This window comes from Drosophila simulans, chromosome 2R (genome assembly GCF_016746395.2).
Source record: "Drosophila simulans strain w501 chromosome 2R, Prin_Dsim_3.1, whole genome shotgun sequence".
Classification (NCBI taxonomy): Eukaryota; Metazoa; Arthropoda; class Insecta; order Diptera; family Drosophilidae; genus Drosophila; species Drosophila simulans.
In genome coordinates this window covers 16,647,195-16,661,927 of record NC_052521.2, presented here as the reverse complement: position 1 = coordinate 16,661,927, position 14,733 = coordinate 16,647,195, and the positions used below count along the sequence as shown (strand labels likewise).

The window sequence follows — 14,733 nt, the reverse complement described above, 5'->3', positions numbered from 1 at the left end:
GTTTCTATAGTGGGCGTTGATGATAGCTGTGCCGAAAAGTTAAGGTGGTAAAACTCTGTAAATTGGTTTTGTTATTATTTGTTATTTATTTTGTTATTCCCCTCGTTTGTAACTGCTTTGCAAAGAAGTGGACTTCATAACATGGAAATAGGTCAGTCAATAGCTTATAATAAAAATGTAAAAATTGTTGTTCACCGTTTGTTGTCGCTGGAATTTACAGGATCTACACTATTATCAATGTAATTAACAATGTAAATAATAATTTACCTTCGAATTCTGCTTTGTGGTTCCTTAATTTAAAAAAAAGAAGTTTTTTGTTTAAACTTTTTTAAAGTTTGCTTACATCTGGTGCTTATTTTTAAGCTCAACAAGATCGTACTGCAAGATATCTTTTCAACTGAGTTTAATGTGATAAATTGTACCAAAATGTATTCCTTTTCAATAAATTTTTCAACTTAGCTACTATCTTTCGATTAAACTTTGTATTAATTTGATTGATATTAATTAAAACTTAACGTTATGTCGGCAAGTGGTATGTTTTTGGTGTATTAGCACACTAAAACGGGATTTCCTTTTCATTCTGTATGGCCACACTGCTGCCATCGTATAAAAGCCCGCGCTCTCCAAAGCGACTGCACTAATTTTACCAAGTGTGTGAAGCGGACAGTTTGTGTTGTGTTCGACTGCTATAAGCGAAAGATAATTTTAAGTTAAAAGTTCAAAAACCTAAAACAAATACAAAATGAGGGAAATCGTTCACATCCAAGCTGGTCAGTGCGGCAACCAAATCGGCGCCAAGGTAAGTTTTCCCATTTGCATTTTCCATTCATTTTCCATCCAGAGTACAGTTGCCAAAATGGCGTCATTTTTGCACGACTTCGCTGTCCATGTGGCAAAAATTTTTATTGAGGCCGGCATTTTCACACTCACACATTTGCATTTATGTATACCAAGTTGTGTGCGTGTGTGTACGAGTGGTCTTTTTGAGTCCCGGCATCTGTGTTTGTATATACCGCATATTTGTCCGATTTCGCAAAGATGCTTAAAATTTGTTGTTCTACTCTGGCATTTGGGGTCCAAAATTTAGAACGAAAGTTTGTTACGCCCAAATTTCCGATCGATATAATGTTTTAGGGCCATTGACATTCGCATATGTACTTCGTGCACATATGTATGTACATATGTAAGTAATTATAGTTGGGTGTGTCTGCAATTACACCGACGCTGGTGGCTATGTGTATGCCTGTGTGCGTGTTGCATGCATGAGTCATTTTCTCTTGGGCGAAAGACTTTCATAGTTTTTCACCGGTTGTGAAAGCCATTTCACTGCCCAGATGGTGAAGGGTACTTTTCTATCGTCAAAACACGATAGCTTTTCTACACGCACACAAGAGTTTGCTGCTCATTTGTATGTGTGAGCGTCGGCCGGTTTTTTCATTTTATTTTTTTTTGCCGCTATGCGTCTTCTAAAGAGAAAACATGACGTCATTTTAACCTAAAATGGCTGAACCGGTCGTCGCTGAACGGTTCGCAGAACGTATAAGAGTTGATCTTATACATAGATGGGATATAAGTATGTAGATATATGTACGTAGGCTGCATTAGCTGTTCTATCGATTTTCATGCATTCCACACTCTGCTGCCTACTTCAAATTGCGCTACTCCGGCGGCTTCTCTATCTTATCATGGAATGAAACAATTTTCTATTTTTTATTCATGACTATAGTATAGGCAGATTTCGGTTCTCTTTCGGCCATTATTTGCCAAAACGAAACTTTACTTTGAGCAGTAGGAATTGGGAGTCTGCAAGGTGAGATGATGACCTTACATAGAGGAATTTGCCATCTGTTTGTCTCTATCCCAGTTTCCTCTCGCACACAAACACAACGAAGCCGAGAAGGGCGGTGCTGCACATGCGTGTGGGATAACGGGGCTCAGGACACGAAGGTGATGTTGATGATGACGAATCTTTCTAGTCCTTGCCCGAAAAATCAATACCCACATCCTGGGCATGGGCCCATGAGCCGAAAACAACCCTCGGAAACGCCTTAAAACCCGAGCAGCTGCAACATCAGAATTGTTGTGCCCAAGTATGGCTCTCAATATCTCTCTCTCTCGCTTTCGACCCGACCGGCTTACAAATGTGTATTTCTATATTTATATATACACTCTATATACATAGAATCCGGTATGACGGTGCCATTTCGCTAAACGAGTGTCAACCACGCATTTCCTCCAATACCAGTGTAGCGACTTATTTCGGTTAATTGTTTTTATTTGTTTACGCGACATAAACAACGACCATCGCGAAAAGTTCAGGTGACGTAATGCCCTGAAAAACAGACGATTTATGCGCCAGATGGTCGGTAGTTGGAGCACTAAGCTGCAGTTTTAACCTCTCAGCAAACAGACAACGCCAACGCCTCTCTCCAAGTGGTACCCACTGCTCCTCCCACTCCTCCTCCGTTTCCGTCTTGCAGAGACGAGAGTGGGTCGCGAGACCCGAACAACCGGTGATGTAAGCCGCATCGGAAGCAGGGGGCTTTTGGGGTGGCAAACCCCGGCTCTGAGGTCGCCGGCATTGCGTGGGGGCAGCACGTTGACATATAGACAGACAGACAGATAGTAGTCATACAGCTCAGTTTCAGCCCACGCCCGAAGATTCGAGTAAGATCGGTTGGCGGAACGCAATGACAGCTGCGCCTCGAGATCCGAAACGAAAACCCACGCCAGATGACGTTATCGTTGGTGTGGCGATGGTGCTGCTGGTCGTGGTGGTGGAAACGCACCAAAAATGGTGTTATGTTAATCGGAGCTCGGCCCATACACAGAGTTTATGATGGCGTACATGGGTGGCCTAAACCGCGTAGCCGAGCCCAGACATGTGTATGTACATCGGCTGAGCTTGTGCCCATTTATTCCAATCAATAAAGAGTTATATATAGACTGACTTTCCATAACCCAGCACCCATTTCGTTTGAGAAGGTTTCTGTATCGAAGGTATCTGTATAAGTTAAAAGAAAAACAAGAAAATAAGATCGCCTTTCACATGCATCAACTTTTACTGGGCATGGAAGGAAATTTTAAGCAAATTACTTGCAGAATTGGAAATGAGTTTCAGTGATTAGTAAAAGTTTTCTTCAACTGCTCTTGTGCAAATAAAAGTTACCGTTGCTTAAGCATAAACTTCTTTCGTGATTTATGTGGAGCTATCAAATATATAATAGCTATATATATATTTTTCGTTTTACGTGTTATTTGTAGCAGATGGTCTAGGCTTTGAGAAGTTTTACTACCATTGATTTTGTGTGGTGACTCATTTGCAAGTCATTCATACATTTTCTTAAGACTGAGTTAGAAAACACCCCCTAGAAATCGATTTTCCTGCTGACTCATGTTCACAAGAAATTTTGTACAGCACCTGCAAGTCCTAATCCCACTAATCCCAAATTCTTTACTTCCATTTCTCATTTGCAGTTCTGGGAGATCATCTCCGATGAGCATGGCATCGATGCCACCGGCGCCTACCACGGTGACAGCGACCTGCAGCTGGAGCGCATCAATGTGTACTACAATGAGGCGTCCGGTGGCAAGTACGTGCCCCGCGCTGTCCTTGTCGATCTGGAGCCCGGCACCATGGACTCCGTGCGATCGGGACCTTTCGGCCAGATCTTCAGGCCCGACAACTTTGTGTTCGGCCAGTCGGGTGCCGGCAACAACTGGGCCAAGGGTCATTACACAGAGGGTGCTGAGCTGGTGGACTCAGTGCTCGATGTTGTCCGCAAGGAGGCCGAATCCTGCGACTGCCTGCAAGGCTTCCAACTCACACACTCCCTTGGCGGCGGCACTGGCTCCGGTATGGGAACCCTGCTGATTTCCAAGATCCGCGAGGAGTACCCCGACAGGATCATGAACACATACTCGGTTGTGCCGTCGCCCAAGGTGTCGGACACCGTTGTGGAGCCCTACAACGCCACCCTGTCGGTGCACCAGCTGGTCGAGAACACGGACGAGACCTACTGCATCGACAACGAGGCTCTCTACGACATCTGCTTCCGCACCCTCAAGCTGACGACACCCACATACGGTGACCTGAACCATCTCGTCTCCCTGACCATGTCCGGCGTAACCACCTGCCTGCGATTCCCCGGCCAACTGAACGCTGATCTCCGCAAGCTGGCCGTCAACATGGTGCCCTTCCCACGTCTTCACTTCTTCATGCCCGGCTTCGCTCCCCTGACCTCCCGAGGCTCCCAGCAGTACCGCGCCCTCACTGTGCCCGAGCTGACCCAGCAGATGTTCGATGCCAAGAACATGATGGCCGCCTGCGACCCACGCCACGGACGCTACCTTACCGTCGCCGCCATCTTCCGTGGACGCATGTCCATGAAGGAGGTCGACGAGCAGATGCTGAACATCCAGAACAAGAACAGCTCCTACTTCGTCGAATGGATCCCCAACAACGTGAAGACCGCCGTGTGCGACATCCCACCCCGTGGTCTGAAGATGTCCGCCACCTTCATTGGCAACTCCACCGCCATCCAGGAGCTGTTCAAGCGCATCTCCGAGCAGTTCACCGCTATGTTCAGGCGCAAGGCTTTCTTGCATTGGTACACTGGCGAGGGCATGGACGAGATGGAGTTCACCGAGGCCGAGAGCAACATGAACGATCTGGTGTCCGAGTACCAGCAGTACCAGGAGGCCACCGCCGACGAGGACGCCGAGTTCGAGGAGGAGCAGGAGGCTGAGGTCGACGAGAACTAAATTCGAATCGGAAATCAATCGAATTCTCGATCAATGTTTTGCGAAAAAAAATGAAACGAGAACAAATGAATTCAGTTGTAATAGATTTGTTCTCTTAACAACGTAATCAATAAAGTCGGATCCAATTTTGTTCACAAGTCTAAACAATTATGGTTTTTGTGTGGGGGTTTCTTATAATTAATAAGAGAGATATTAATCATTTTACTGACTGCGTTTTGTAGTCCAAGAAAGCTGATTAATGTTTGGAGTGTTGGTATTCATGTAACTAGGCTTATTAATGTAGGTTTTGGCAAAAGCGAAGTATTTGTACATTGTTTTACATTTTCTCACTGTATTATTCGAATTCGCAAATTTATGTTTATTTAATCGGAGTTTCTCTCCCAGCTAAAAACAATAGAAATCTTTTCAACGGCTGTGTTTGTTTTGGACATGGTTATGTTTTGGTGATTGATAATTTCATTCACATTAGTTTATTTATAGACCTTCTTTATTTATTGACAATGATTTGCTCTACCTACCTCAACTTTCGAGCAAATGCTGCATAAACAAAAGTAGTTCGCCCTTGAAGAGGACATGACATGATATTTTCAGCGTAGGAAGTGGGCCTACGTACCATTGTGGTTCAGTCGGCCTTGTATGCAATAAATCTAATTAATATATATATTTTATGATAGACTTAAAGCTACGGTTTCCCACACACGATTTTCATGAAGGTGGAGTGTGAGTTTTTTGTTTTTATTCAAAACTTCAAAATCCACTTTGCATGTGTCATAAATATGAGTCATGTATCATAACCTTAATTCACTTTAATAAGCATAATTAGTTGGTTGGAATAGCTCGATTAACTACTTCTGCGGAGCAGATTAAAGCGATTTGCTGTTTGAATGAGCAAATATATAAATAAAATATTAAATGCACAATTAAAGTGTGGTCATATAAAAAAATAAATTAATATTTAGCAGAGATTAAAATTCATTGCTTAATAAAATTATTGCCTAATTTTATAGTTTTATTGTGTTTATCTTTGAATTACACATATTCGATCTAAATTTAGATGCAAAATAGGAAGTAAAATATAATTTTGCAATAAAATATTTAAAAATCGATAACTTATCGATTGACAACACTGCGCTGCCAGGGCCGCCGAAAACAGTGTGCACAGTGTGTATTGATTGCGTGTGTGTGTGTGTACCGTGCGGCCGTGTGTGGGTGTCACTGACTGATATTTGACAAGTAAGATAAAATATAAATATTAGGGCGATTTTCGCGATCCGTGCTAATCCCATCAACGATTTGCCGCCCCCCACTCAGATGATAGCAATGGACGAGCAGCGCGGCGACAAGATCTACGGCGGATGCGAGGGTCCGGACGCCATGTACGTGAAGCTGATTTCCTCGGACGGCCACGAATTTGTCGTCAAACGCGAGCACGCTCTCACCTCCGGCACAATCCGGGCGATGTTGTCCGGACCGGGTCAGTTTGCCGAGAACGAGGCCAATGAGGTGCATTTCCGGGAGATACCGTAAGTAGGGTGGCTCCACCAAAGGCACAGCCCAGTTGCTCCGCCGGCAGCAGTGCGCTTACCTGCACGGCGACCAGTCTGTGTGACCTAATGACCGGCGACAAATTTGCACAGATGTACGGTACATAGCCAAGATGTACGCAGTTACATGGGTGCATGCATGTACGTAGAGCACACCCAAGTAAAGTCCACGAATTACAGATCGTTCGGTATGATTCAAATTGGCCCGTTTTACACGTAATCTCGGGCACAACTGCGCGCATTAGATTAGCACACAGTCCGGCATCGATTGCTGCTACAAATCAGATTGATGGTGTTATTTCCGTGTATATTCTGATTGATCTGTACCTAAACTCTATAATAGCAATCAAAATGTAGGGTTTCTATAAGAAAAAAGCCAGTCAACTCCCAACTCATAACTTCTTTAGCTAAACCAGCTTATAAATTTAAATGCTCTATGTGCATTTGTGTTATGTCTGTTTAAGCATTATTGTTAGATTGGTAATCGAAAGTAGTTTTTTCAACTATTAAGATTGTTTATTCGTTTCAGATCCCACGTCCTACAAAAGGTCTGCATGTACTTCACCTATAAAGTGCGTTACACCAACAGCTCTACCGAAATACCCGAATTCCCGATCGCTCCGGAGATCGCATTAGAACTTTTGATGGCGGCTAATTTCCTAGACTGCTAAAAACATAATATTGGTTAATTTGAATTTACATTATTTACAAGTGAACGAAGGAGGGCCAGACTGCGTAAAGCTTAATCGCCCATGTTAATTTGGTAATGAAACGAGAAGATCGTCCCTGCGAGAAAATAAATTTCTGTTGATTTCCTAAACGATCAGTTTTGTAATACGCTTTTTTCGAAAAACATTGCTTTTTATTAAACATCAAGACAAAAGTGCAGAGCGTCGCATTTCTATTTGGAGTGCTTGGACCTGGATTTGGCGGCATTTTTGTTGTTCAGCATGGCGAAACGCATTTGCTGGATGAGCCATTGGACACCCTCGCCCAGACCTTCGCCGGATATAGCGCTGCTGGAGCAGATGTGCCAGGGTTTGTCCTTGATGTTCTCCAATCTGAGAGCTGCACACGGATGATATATTATAAGCAACATGTAGTTATTAACTTTTGAGTAACTTAAGAGAAGGACCTGCTGCTATTTTCACACTGGATAGCGAGTCCTCCATGTCCATTTTGTTGCCGTAGAAGAGAATTGGCACGATTCGGTTGCACAAGTCCGGATGCTGCAGCACCAGATCCAGCTCATCCTTGACCACCACTAAAATTGAAACATTGAGCTATGGGCGGGCGTTGTTAATTTGCATATCCAATACCGAATCTCATGCGATCGCTGGAATCAATGACGTAGATGATGCCGTGGCAGTTCTTAAACTGGTGCTCCCACAGATTCCTGTATCGCGTCGCACCGGACATGTCGATTGCTTTTATGGAAACACCTGACATGCCTGCTCCAAGGGGATACATATAGTCATAGCTGATGATTCCATTTCCACTTACTGTAAAACTGTTCCACCATGAACCCAACTGTGGGCACCACAATGGATGTCTGTTCGCTGGACTTTTTGAAATGATTGATTATCGAGGACTTTCCACTGTTGTTCAGTCCCAGCACCAGAATCGTCATCTTATCCTTTTTAATCTTTATCAAATCGGCCAAATTGTGCAACATTCCCATTTTACTGGCGGACGGGCATCAATTTTATTTTGTTTACGGCGATTTTCCTGACATGTTTGGCCCTGCAAAGGACTTTCAATTGCCATGGCAACCCGCTTGGTGTTGTCATCGATTTATTGAAACTTATGGCCACCTTCAACTTTGGCTGCCGCATCCGATTCGTTCGCCCCCACGAATTTTCAAGTTCACCTAAGGCGTGACTTTGAGTATTGGTTCGATTACAAAAGTAGGGGGAGGTCACCCATCATGCCCAAGATGGAATTGTTTTGGCCGTAAGCACACCTGCACTGAACTAAACGAATAGTAAAGGATTTCTGAGCAACATACATAGAGATTAGGCTTTAGGATTTCATAAAATAAATGATCATGGGACTCAACGTGTAGAAAAAACTGGAATTTGTTGCTTTTGTTACAAAAGTTTTCTCATTTAAATGACTTTAAAATTTGCCAAATGAATAGTAAACTTTCAAATCCTTAATGCCTGTCACTGATATCCAAATATTTTCGTCGAGACAATACAATATGCTGTAGTTTTATCCATTAACAAGATGTTGGGGTTGATAGAACCTAAAACCGGTTAAGGAATCCCAGCAATGGTTTCTTGCCAAATAACTCCAATCACGATCCACATAGTTGAAACTATTGGCGATAAATAATGTTGATCAGAACTACGGGTTTTACGTGTTGACACAAGCCAAGGTTTATTGTAGAATTCTTCTTAAAAAACATGGTTACGGATAGAGCTCCTCTACTTCTTGGTGTTCAAGATGATACCATCGTATTTCTGCTGGAACCACTTCATGGCATCCTCCTTGGTGAGGCGGTGCTGGAAGCCGACAGTGCCGGACTTGCGCTTCCTGTGGTTCACGTTGTAGCCTGCAAGATAAACCAGAGTAGGAGATAAGAAATCAACGTTTTTCGCAATCCAGGAGACGCTGTCGAAATTGTACCGTGTGGCCTCGCATGGAATGTAGCGAGTCCAACTAAGCACATCTTCTTTGCTGTGCGCACATTCACTGAGCATCAGAGCCTCGATTGGCAGAGATACCTAATTAAGTGCGCGATTCGAAACGTAGGAGACAGATGCTTACCAGGGCGGCCGAGGACGACGTAGAAGTCCAGACCATAGATACCGATGGAGGGATCGTACTTGATGCCCAGATCGATGTGTTCCTGGATGCCGAAACCGAAGTTGCCGGTGGAGGAGAAGTTCTCCCGACGCAGCTCGTACTCGCGCACCTTCAGGCCACGCTCCAGAATCTCCTCGGCCTTGGCGCCGCGCACCGTGCAGTGGACAGCGATCTTCTCGTTACGGCGAATACCGAACGAACGGACCGTGTAGCGGGCCTTGGAGAACACTGGCTGCTGGCCAGTCAGCTGCTCCAGCACCTGTTGGCATGCTCTTGTTAGCCAGTGATCATGGTTATGCTGCATCTGGGTCTATCTTACCTTGGCGGCACGGGTCAGCCTGTCACCGGACTCGCCCACGCAGATGTTCAGGCAGAGCTTGCGGATGTGCAGATCCCTCATCGGGTTCTTCGCGGGATCGCGCTTGATCTTCTTGGTAACAGCCTGAAAAACAACCAAGGAAACTCGTCACTTCTTGTGCTGCCATCGTAAACACACAGCGTACAACTTTTGCATGACAAAAATATGGTTGAAAATATGTCGATGCGTGCAGCAATTGTGGTTGAACCTACCGCCATTGTGGTATGTAGGAGTGAAAGCTGCTCACAGGTATCCCACGCTACAAATAAACGATTTAAAAGTGGTTAAATAAAAATATCGGCAAAAAAACGCGGAGCACTCACCGGAAACTTGTAAGAAAAGAAGGAAAGGTTAGTGTGACCGCGCTGAAGCGCACAAATGGACCTAAAAAACGCACGACACGTGCTGTTGTCGTGCTGTTATCGAACTATCGTGCTGTTGTGCGCACGGCCTTCCATCACTAACGGTTAACAGAGCAAATTGTAAATAAAGGGGGTATTCCCTAAAATGTTAATCACTAAAATTGGTTTATTCAATTATTTCGTTGAATACTGAACAGCAAATATGGCAGATATTTGCTATTAGTTGATTGTGCGGATGTTTACAAGAAGACCTATTAAATGACTTTGAAGTAGCTTGATTTGATAATTGTTTTATTGGCATGGTATGGAAAATTAGAATAAAGAATTATTTAAAATATGGCCTGGTTAATTAAATTCATTTCGTATTAAACACATCAATTAAGTAATGCATCCAAATTAATAAAAAAGGCACTTTTAATGATATTAATTGAAAAACTTGAAGTAAACGTCAATAATTGTTTATTTGAATTATTAATTTTAGCAATAATGTGTATTTCATAGAAGAATTCCGTCAATCCGTGTGTAGAGCTTAGTCGATGGACTTCATCTTGCAGAGGAAGTTAATCGGTAGCAACTTGATATCCTCGTTAATCCTGCAGACGAACACATCGCCATCCTTGGACAGCACTCTGCCCACGGACTCGCGGTCATCGCCGTAGATGATCTTGAATTCGTCGCCATTGCTTGGTAGCACTGGCGCCAAGTGCTCGCTGACGATGGACACACTGCGATCCTCCTGGCGCAGGAATACGGAGCACACACCGTTCGAAACGGTGCGGATGATGCCCGTTTGCCCAACGAGATCGGTGTCGTCGTGCGTGTGAATGCGAACTTCAATGTCTGTGGTACACCAGTCGCCCATCGAGGAGTCCAGACTGGCTCCAGGTGTCTGGGGATTGTACGGCGACTGCGGTATGCCACCCGGAGTATTCGGTGAATAAGTCGATGGCGACGGAGTGTTCATGTAGCCAACGGGATACGGCGACGGAGCAGGACTGGGGCTGGGATTGAATGGACTGTAGCTTCTGTCCGATCCATACAGAGTGCCAGGAGTTTGCGGGGCAAACTGGGAAGTCATCTGATAGCCAGGAGTACCTTTAAGATTCGATAGTTACAATATGTCAAGAGCGACGCGCAACCAAAGCACTTACTTGGATTGTATCCAGGGCTGGGACTGGGCTCTTCAAGGGAGTAATCGAAATCGTTGTTCCTGGCCGGCGTTGTGTTTGCCGTGGGATCCCAAGCGCCATGTCGTGGTGTCATGCTGCCATCGTGCGATGGTGTCATTGTGCCATAAGGAGTACGAGTATCCGTATCCCAGTTGGGCGTCTGGCTTCCCACCAACGGAGTTTTCGATCCGGCAGCGGTATAACTGGGAGTCTGGGCACCGTATCCGGGAGTGCGAGCTGGGGTGCGTCCATATGTGGAGACACTGCCCTCTTTTCCGGTGACTCCCACAATGGCAATGTGATTCCGGTCCACCGAAATCGTCTGGCATGAGGTATGCAGTTCCACACGAGCCGTGCTCTCGGTGGCATCCTTCACAATTCCCACGGCGCCCTTATAAGGTCCTCCACTAATCTTAATGGTTTTACCCAAGATCTCACGGTCACGGGTCACTCGGAAACCACCTCGTCCACCACGGGCGCCACCACGAGCTCCACGACCAGCGGATGGATGCATGGGCGATTGAATGCGCGGCGACATAAATCCTAGACCGCCCACCATGCCGGCATTATTAACGTTCGTCTTGCTGCCTCCAGCCAATTGCAAATGCCTAGTCTTGCACACAAATATTCCACCGTTCTCCGTGTACATGCGGCAATGGAGAAAGGCCAAACTGCGGTACAAATGCTTGATCTCGCCGGAACGTCCCTGAAAGGTTTGACTTTGAAGATACCACAAATTGGATAAAATGGAATAACTTACTGCATGGGGTCCCTCCATCACTTTGACTACATCGCGCCGGCGAATCTGGTTCTGATCTGCATCCAGAGCCACCGTATGGCGGTTCTCCTTTCGCTTGTGCAATGCAGTTGGCTTGCACTCGATGCACTTGCCATTCATGCCCAAGACATGGAAATTCTCACGCTCCAATCGCACAATGACACCCACATTCTGGGAGCTGTTATGATACAATTCTTATAAGGTCTGTTTTAAAAGTCATTACATTCGTAAACTCACTCCAGTTGCACCATATCTCCCCATTGAAACTGGCCGAGACAGTCCACACCTGTGGCCACATCCGAGCACAGTTGCAAGTCCCTTGGCAGAACCTCCAACTCGTGATTGGTAAGATCGGAGACGAGCACCACTCTTGTAGGCTCGACGCGAATAATGAGACCAGTTTCGCCTTCGTAACGACCAGCCAACACTCTGGCGTGATCTCCTGTTTTGAAGTATTTGCGCAGCTCACTGGCTTTGAAAATCAAAGGATCCTGCAAAAATCACTTGTTTAATTACGTGATCCTACTTTTCTTTTGTAATACACACCTTTAAATCTTGATGTTTAGGCATGACAGTAATCATGGTGCCGTCAATAGCCACAATCTTGGCCTGCAAGTTTTCCAAATCTCCCACGCAGACTTCCACATTGTCGCCCATTGAGAATGAGTGAGCCATAGTGGGATCATCCTTCACGGTGCCCATAATTTCCAAGTTTACCTCTGCATAAGTAAATTTCCAGGTTAATATGAACACAAGCAGGTCTAACTTCCATATCTTACCTTCCGGAGATTCTTCAAAGCGTTCTAGCTCGGCTAAAGTGGGCTTTACACCGTCCGAGAGAATGGCCGACATGGTAAAGTTCTTATAGAGGAATCCCTTTCGCGAATATCGATTTCCCTCGAAGAGCAGGAAGTCACCATCTGAGTGTACTTCACCTCCAATTGCCCTAAACAAAAACGTAGTTTAGGTCTTGAGCGAAATCAACTCCAATGGTAATACATACCTTACGGCCTCTGGATCAAAAGGTTTAGCTGCTGGGCGGCGTTTCTTCTTGCGCTTGTTATCGTCACTCTCCTATAGAATACATACAATTATAAATCTCATAACACTTTATGAACTGTTTATGATCGCCCTACCGTTGCTGTTGTTCGCAAGGCTCCTCGCATGCGTGTGTAGTCAATGCGAGGAAGCAACTTGAGATGTACTTGGTTCTGGGCCAGATCCACGTAGTCCACCTGTGCGATGTCGTCCTTGTAGAGACCGCGCTTCAAGCGCACCCATTGCTTCACTTTAAGGCCAACCTGCTCCTTAACCACCTTTAGCACATCCGTCATCTCCTTGATGGGCACCATTTCCTGCTTCCATTTGCCCATCCGAAGATTACCCACGTTATCAATGCAAGTTTTAACATGAGTCTGCTTGTAGGCCTCCAGGTAAATGTATCCCTTGACGCCTTCTGGTGCAATAATAGATTTGATTTGCAATGGATCGTCTGTGTTCAGGTAGGTTAAGTACTTTCGCATCAGAAGAAGCGCTGTGGCCTTCTCCTCGCCTATGCGACATTTCACCATCCACAAATTGGGATCCCTGTGCGGAGTGCATAGAATAAAATGGTTGCCAGTTGGTAAAGATATGGAAACTCACTTGATGCCGGGCAATAGAGTTTGTTGGGTAATTTCGTCTGACATCTCTTCACCGCCATCTCCAAAGTGGCGTTTTGCAATGGACTCATCGGCGTACTTCTTACGGAGGTACTCCTCTATCTCATCCTCCTTTTGAGTGCTAGAATAATGTAAACATATTAGACTGAGACCGGGTATTATCTTAAGCTTCAACTTACTCCCAAAGATTTGTGCCTCGTCGACGAATTTCAATATCCCTGGCTGTGGGACCCAGCTCATCAATCTCATTGCCCACAATGCCAATTTCATTGGCACCCTCTTCCCACTCGTCATCTTCATCGACCTATAGTTCAGTGAATGATTATAGTTATATATGGAAAAAGTATACGTGTTATAAAGACTCACTTCATCGTCCACTTCAGCTTCGTCAATGATGAAGCCACCAAAACGCTCCTTCTTTTTCTTCTTTCTTGGGTGATCGTCGTTCTCCTCCTCATCGTACTCCTCGGAGTCGATGTCCTCGCCTGGTGGCTCCTCCTCCTCCTCGCCGGATTCATCGCTCTTGCCGCGATTGTCTCGTCTCTGTGGAGATTCCGAGCCAGATCTAGAGTGGCCCGATTGGGAGCGTGATCTGGACCTGGAAACGGAGCGAGATCCCCTGGAACCGGACCTGGAACGCGATCTTGACTTGGAGCGGGCACTCCGTTGCGACTTGTTGGAAATGGATCCATCTTCGGAGCCACTATCCGACATATTACTGACTTCCGAGTCCGACATTATGGCCTATGTGAGTCCTAATAGCAAACAAAGAAATGTGATAACAATCCATTTGATATGGCAAGAATGCACATACATTTAGGAGCACCCCGCCACTTCTGATATGCAGGTGCTCTTGCGGACAAACGAACATATGCAAGTTAATTTTGCGAATAAATAAACTTCATTGGATGTTGATCTTTTCTTTATTCCATTGTTATATAGATGAAACTGGTTAGAATGCCATATCGTCTTTTTTCTACCTTTCTTAAGTTTTTTTGCTTCTTTAACACGAAATTTGTAAACGTGTGCGAGTGCAACGAAGCAAAATCGGTGGTTTTCATATCTTCAACTTTTGTTCACAGTATATATCACAGGGGTATATGCATTTTATACTTGCAGCGAAGATGTAATAAATCTAGTACTTACTATATCCTTTATGTTTAATTCGATTTGTTCGTAGCAAATTGTGCAAAAGCAAAAAAGTAATCCTTTCCACGCCAGTGGTGAGACAGTCGTAAATCTGTTGTTATCGATATCTTGCGTTAGAAAAGTTAATACCAAAGTGG

General features: G+C 44.9%; 5 protein-coding genes across 6 annotated transcripts; 2 read left to right on the top strand and 3 right to left on the bottom strand.

Annotated features, from left to right (window-relative positions):
• Nucleotides 1-624: 624 nt before the first annotated feature.
• On the top strand, nucleotides 625-4,908 carry LOC6735263 (tubulin beta-1 chain). The gene is made up of 2 exons (XM_002082197.4): nucleotides 625-799; nucleotides 3,478-4,908. Exons 1-2 carry the CDS (start codon nucleotides 743-745, stop codon nucleotides 4,762-4,764), a joined length of 1,344 nt encoding a protein of 447 aa, XP_002082233.1. The 5' UTR covers nucleotides 625-742; the 3' UTR covers nucleotides 4,765-4,908.
• A 942-nt stretch (nucleotides 4,909-5,850) lies between these two features.
• LOC6735262 (elongin-C) lies at nucleotides 5,851-7,128 on the top strand. The gene is made up of 3 exons (XM_016181542.3): nucleotides 5,851-5,997; nucleotides 6,076-6,287; nucleotides 6,838-7,128. Exons 2-3 carry the CDS (start codon nucleotides 6,076-6,078, stop codon nucleotides 6,977-6,979), a joined length of 354 nt encoding a protein of 117 aa, XP_016028612.1. The 5' UTR covers nucleotides 5,851-5,997; the 3' UTR covers nucleotides 6,980-7,128.
• Nucleotides 7,129-7,148: 20 nt separating this feature from the next.
• LOC27207779 (ADP-ribosylation factor-like protein 6) lies at nucleotides 7,149-8,059 on the bottom strand. Its single transcript, XM_016183454.3, has 4 exons — nucleotides 7,812-8,059; nucleotides 7,628-7,759; nucleotides 7,444-7,572; nucleotides 7,149-7,376 (listed from the first exon to the last, which is right to left on the bottom strand). Exons 1-4 carry the CDS (start codon nucleotides 7,987-7,989, stop codon nucleotides 7,210-7,212), a joined length of 606 nt encoding a protein of 201 aa, XP_016028611.1. The 5' UTR covers nucleotides 7,990-8,059; the 3' UTR covers nucleotides 7,149-7,209.
• A 599-nt stretch (nucleotides 8,060-8,658) lies between these two features.
• Nucleotides 8,659-9,842, bottom strand: LOC6735260 (60S ribosomal protein L11). Its single transcript, XM_016168522.3, has 5 exons — nucleotides 9,801-9,842; nucleotides 9,690-9,736; nucleotides 9,439-9,561; nucleotides 9,081-9,378; nucleotides 8,659-8,865 (listed from the first exon to the last, which is right to left on the bottom strand). The coding sequence occupies exons 2-5, from the start codon at nucleotides 9,693-9,695 to the stop codon at nucleotides 8,738-8,740; spliced, it is 555 nt and encodes a 184-aa protein (XP_016028609.1). The 5' UTR covers nucleotides 9,696-9,736; nucleotides 9,801-9,842; the 3' UTR covers nucleotides 8,659-8,737.
• Nucleotides 9,843-10,281: 439 nt separating this feature from the next.
• On the bottom strand, nucleotides 10,282-14,719 carry LOC6735259 (transcription elongation factor SPT5). Of its 2 annotated transcripts, none has more exons than XM_016168520.3 (12): nucleotides 14,594-14,719; nucleotides 13,814-14,202; nucleotides 13,627-13,751; nucleotides 13,431-13,568; nucleotides 12,923-13,373; nucleotides 12,790-12,860; nucleotides 12,566-12,732; nucleotides 12,333-12,505; nucleotides 12,024-12,277; nucleotides 11,769-11,964; nucleotides 10,991-11,714; nucleotides 10,282-10,934 (listed from the first exon to the last, which is right to left on the bottom strand). In XM_016168520.3, the coding sequence occupies exons 2-12, from the start codon at nucleotides 14,183-14,185 to the stop codon at nucleotides 10,369-10,371; spliced, it is 3,237 nt and encodes a 1,078-aa protein (XP_016028607.1). In that variant the 5' UTR covers nucleotides 14,186-14,202; nucleotides 14,594-14,719; the 3' UTR covers nucleotides 10,282-10,368. The 2 variants fall into 2 exon arrangements, with proteins under 2 accessions (XP_016028607.1, XP_016028608.1); XM_016168521.3 differs by lacking the exon at nucleotides 14,594-14,719 and adding an exon at nucleotides 14,262-14,404.
• Nucleotides 14,720-14,733: the final 14 nt, after the last annotated feature.

Excerpts from the sequence above, each read along its gene's own strand:
- LOC6735259 (XM_016168520.3), bottom strand. The coding sequence starts at position 14,185 with ATGTCGGACTCGGAAGTCAGTAATATGTCGGATAGTGGCTCCGAAGAT. Across the intron at positions 13,569-13,626 it reads CGAGGCACAAATCTTTGGGA|CACTCAAAAGGAGGATGAGA; the intron begins GTAAGTTGAAGC and ends ACATTATTCTAG. Across the intron at positions 12,733-12,789 it reads TTTGATCCAGAGGCCGTAAG|GGCAATTGGAGGTGAAGTAC; the intron begins GTATGTATTACC and ends GTTTTTGTTTAG.
- LOC6735262 (XM_016181542.3), top strand. The coding sequence starts at position 6,076 with ATGATAGCAATGGACGAGCAGCGCGGCGACAAGATCTACGGCGGATGC. Across the intron at positions 6,288-6,837 it reads GTGCATTTCCGGGAGATACC|ATCCCACGTCCTACAAAAGG; the intron begins GTAAGTAGGGTG and ends TATTCGTTTCAG.
- LOC6735260 (XM_016168522.3), bottom strand. Across the intron at positions 9,379-9,438 it reads GGCTGACCCGTGCCGCCAAG|GTGCTGGAGCAGCTGACTGG; the intron begins GTAAGATAGACC and ends GCATGCCAACAG. Across the intron at positions 8,866-9,080 it reads CGTCGTCCTCGGCCGCCCTG|GCTACAACGTGAACCACAGG; the intron begins GTAAGCATCTGT and ends TTTATCTTGCAG.
- LOC27207779 (XM_016183454.3), bottom strand. The coding sequence starts at position 7,989 with ATGGGAATGTTGCACAATTTGGCCGATTTGATAAAGATTAAAAAGGAT. Across the intron at positions 7,573-7,627 it reads CAGCGATCGCATGAGATTCG|TGGTGGTCAAGGATGAGCTG; the intron begins GTATTGGATATG and ends TTTCAATTTTAG. Across the intron at positions 7,377-7,443 it reads CAGTGTGAAAATAGCAGCAG|CTCTCAGATTGGAGAACATC; the intron begins GTCCTTCTCTTA and ends ATCCGTGTGCAG.
- LOC6735263 (XM_002082197.4), top strand. The coding sequence starts at position 743 with ATGAGGGAAATCGTTCACATCCAAGCTGGTCAGTGCGGCAACCAAATC. Across the intron at positions 800-3,477 it reads GCAACCAAATCGGCGCCAAG|TTCTGGGAGATCATCTCCGA; the intron begins GTAAGTTTTCCC and ends TCTCATTTGCAG.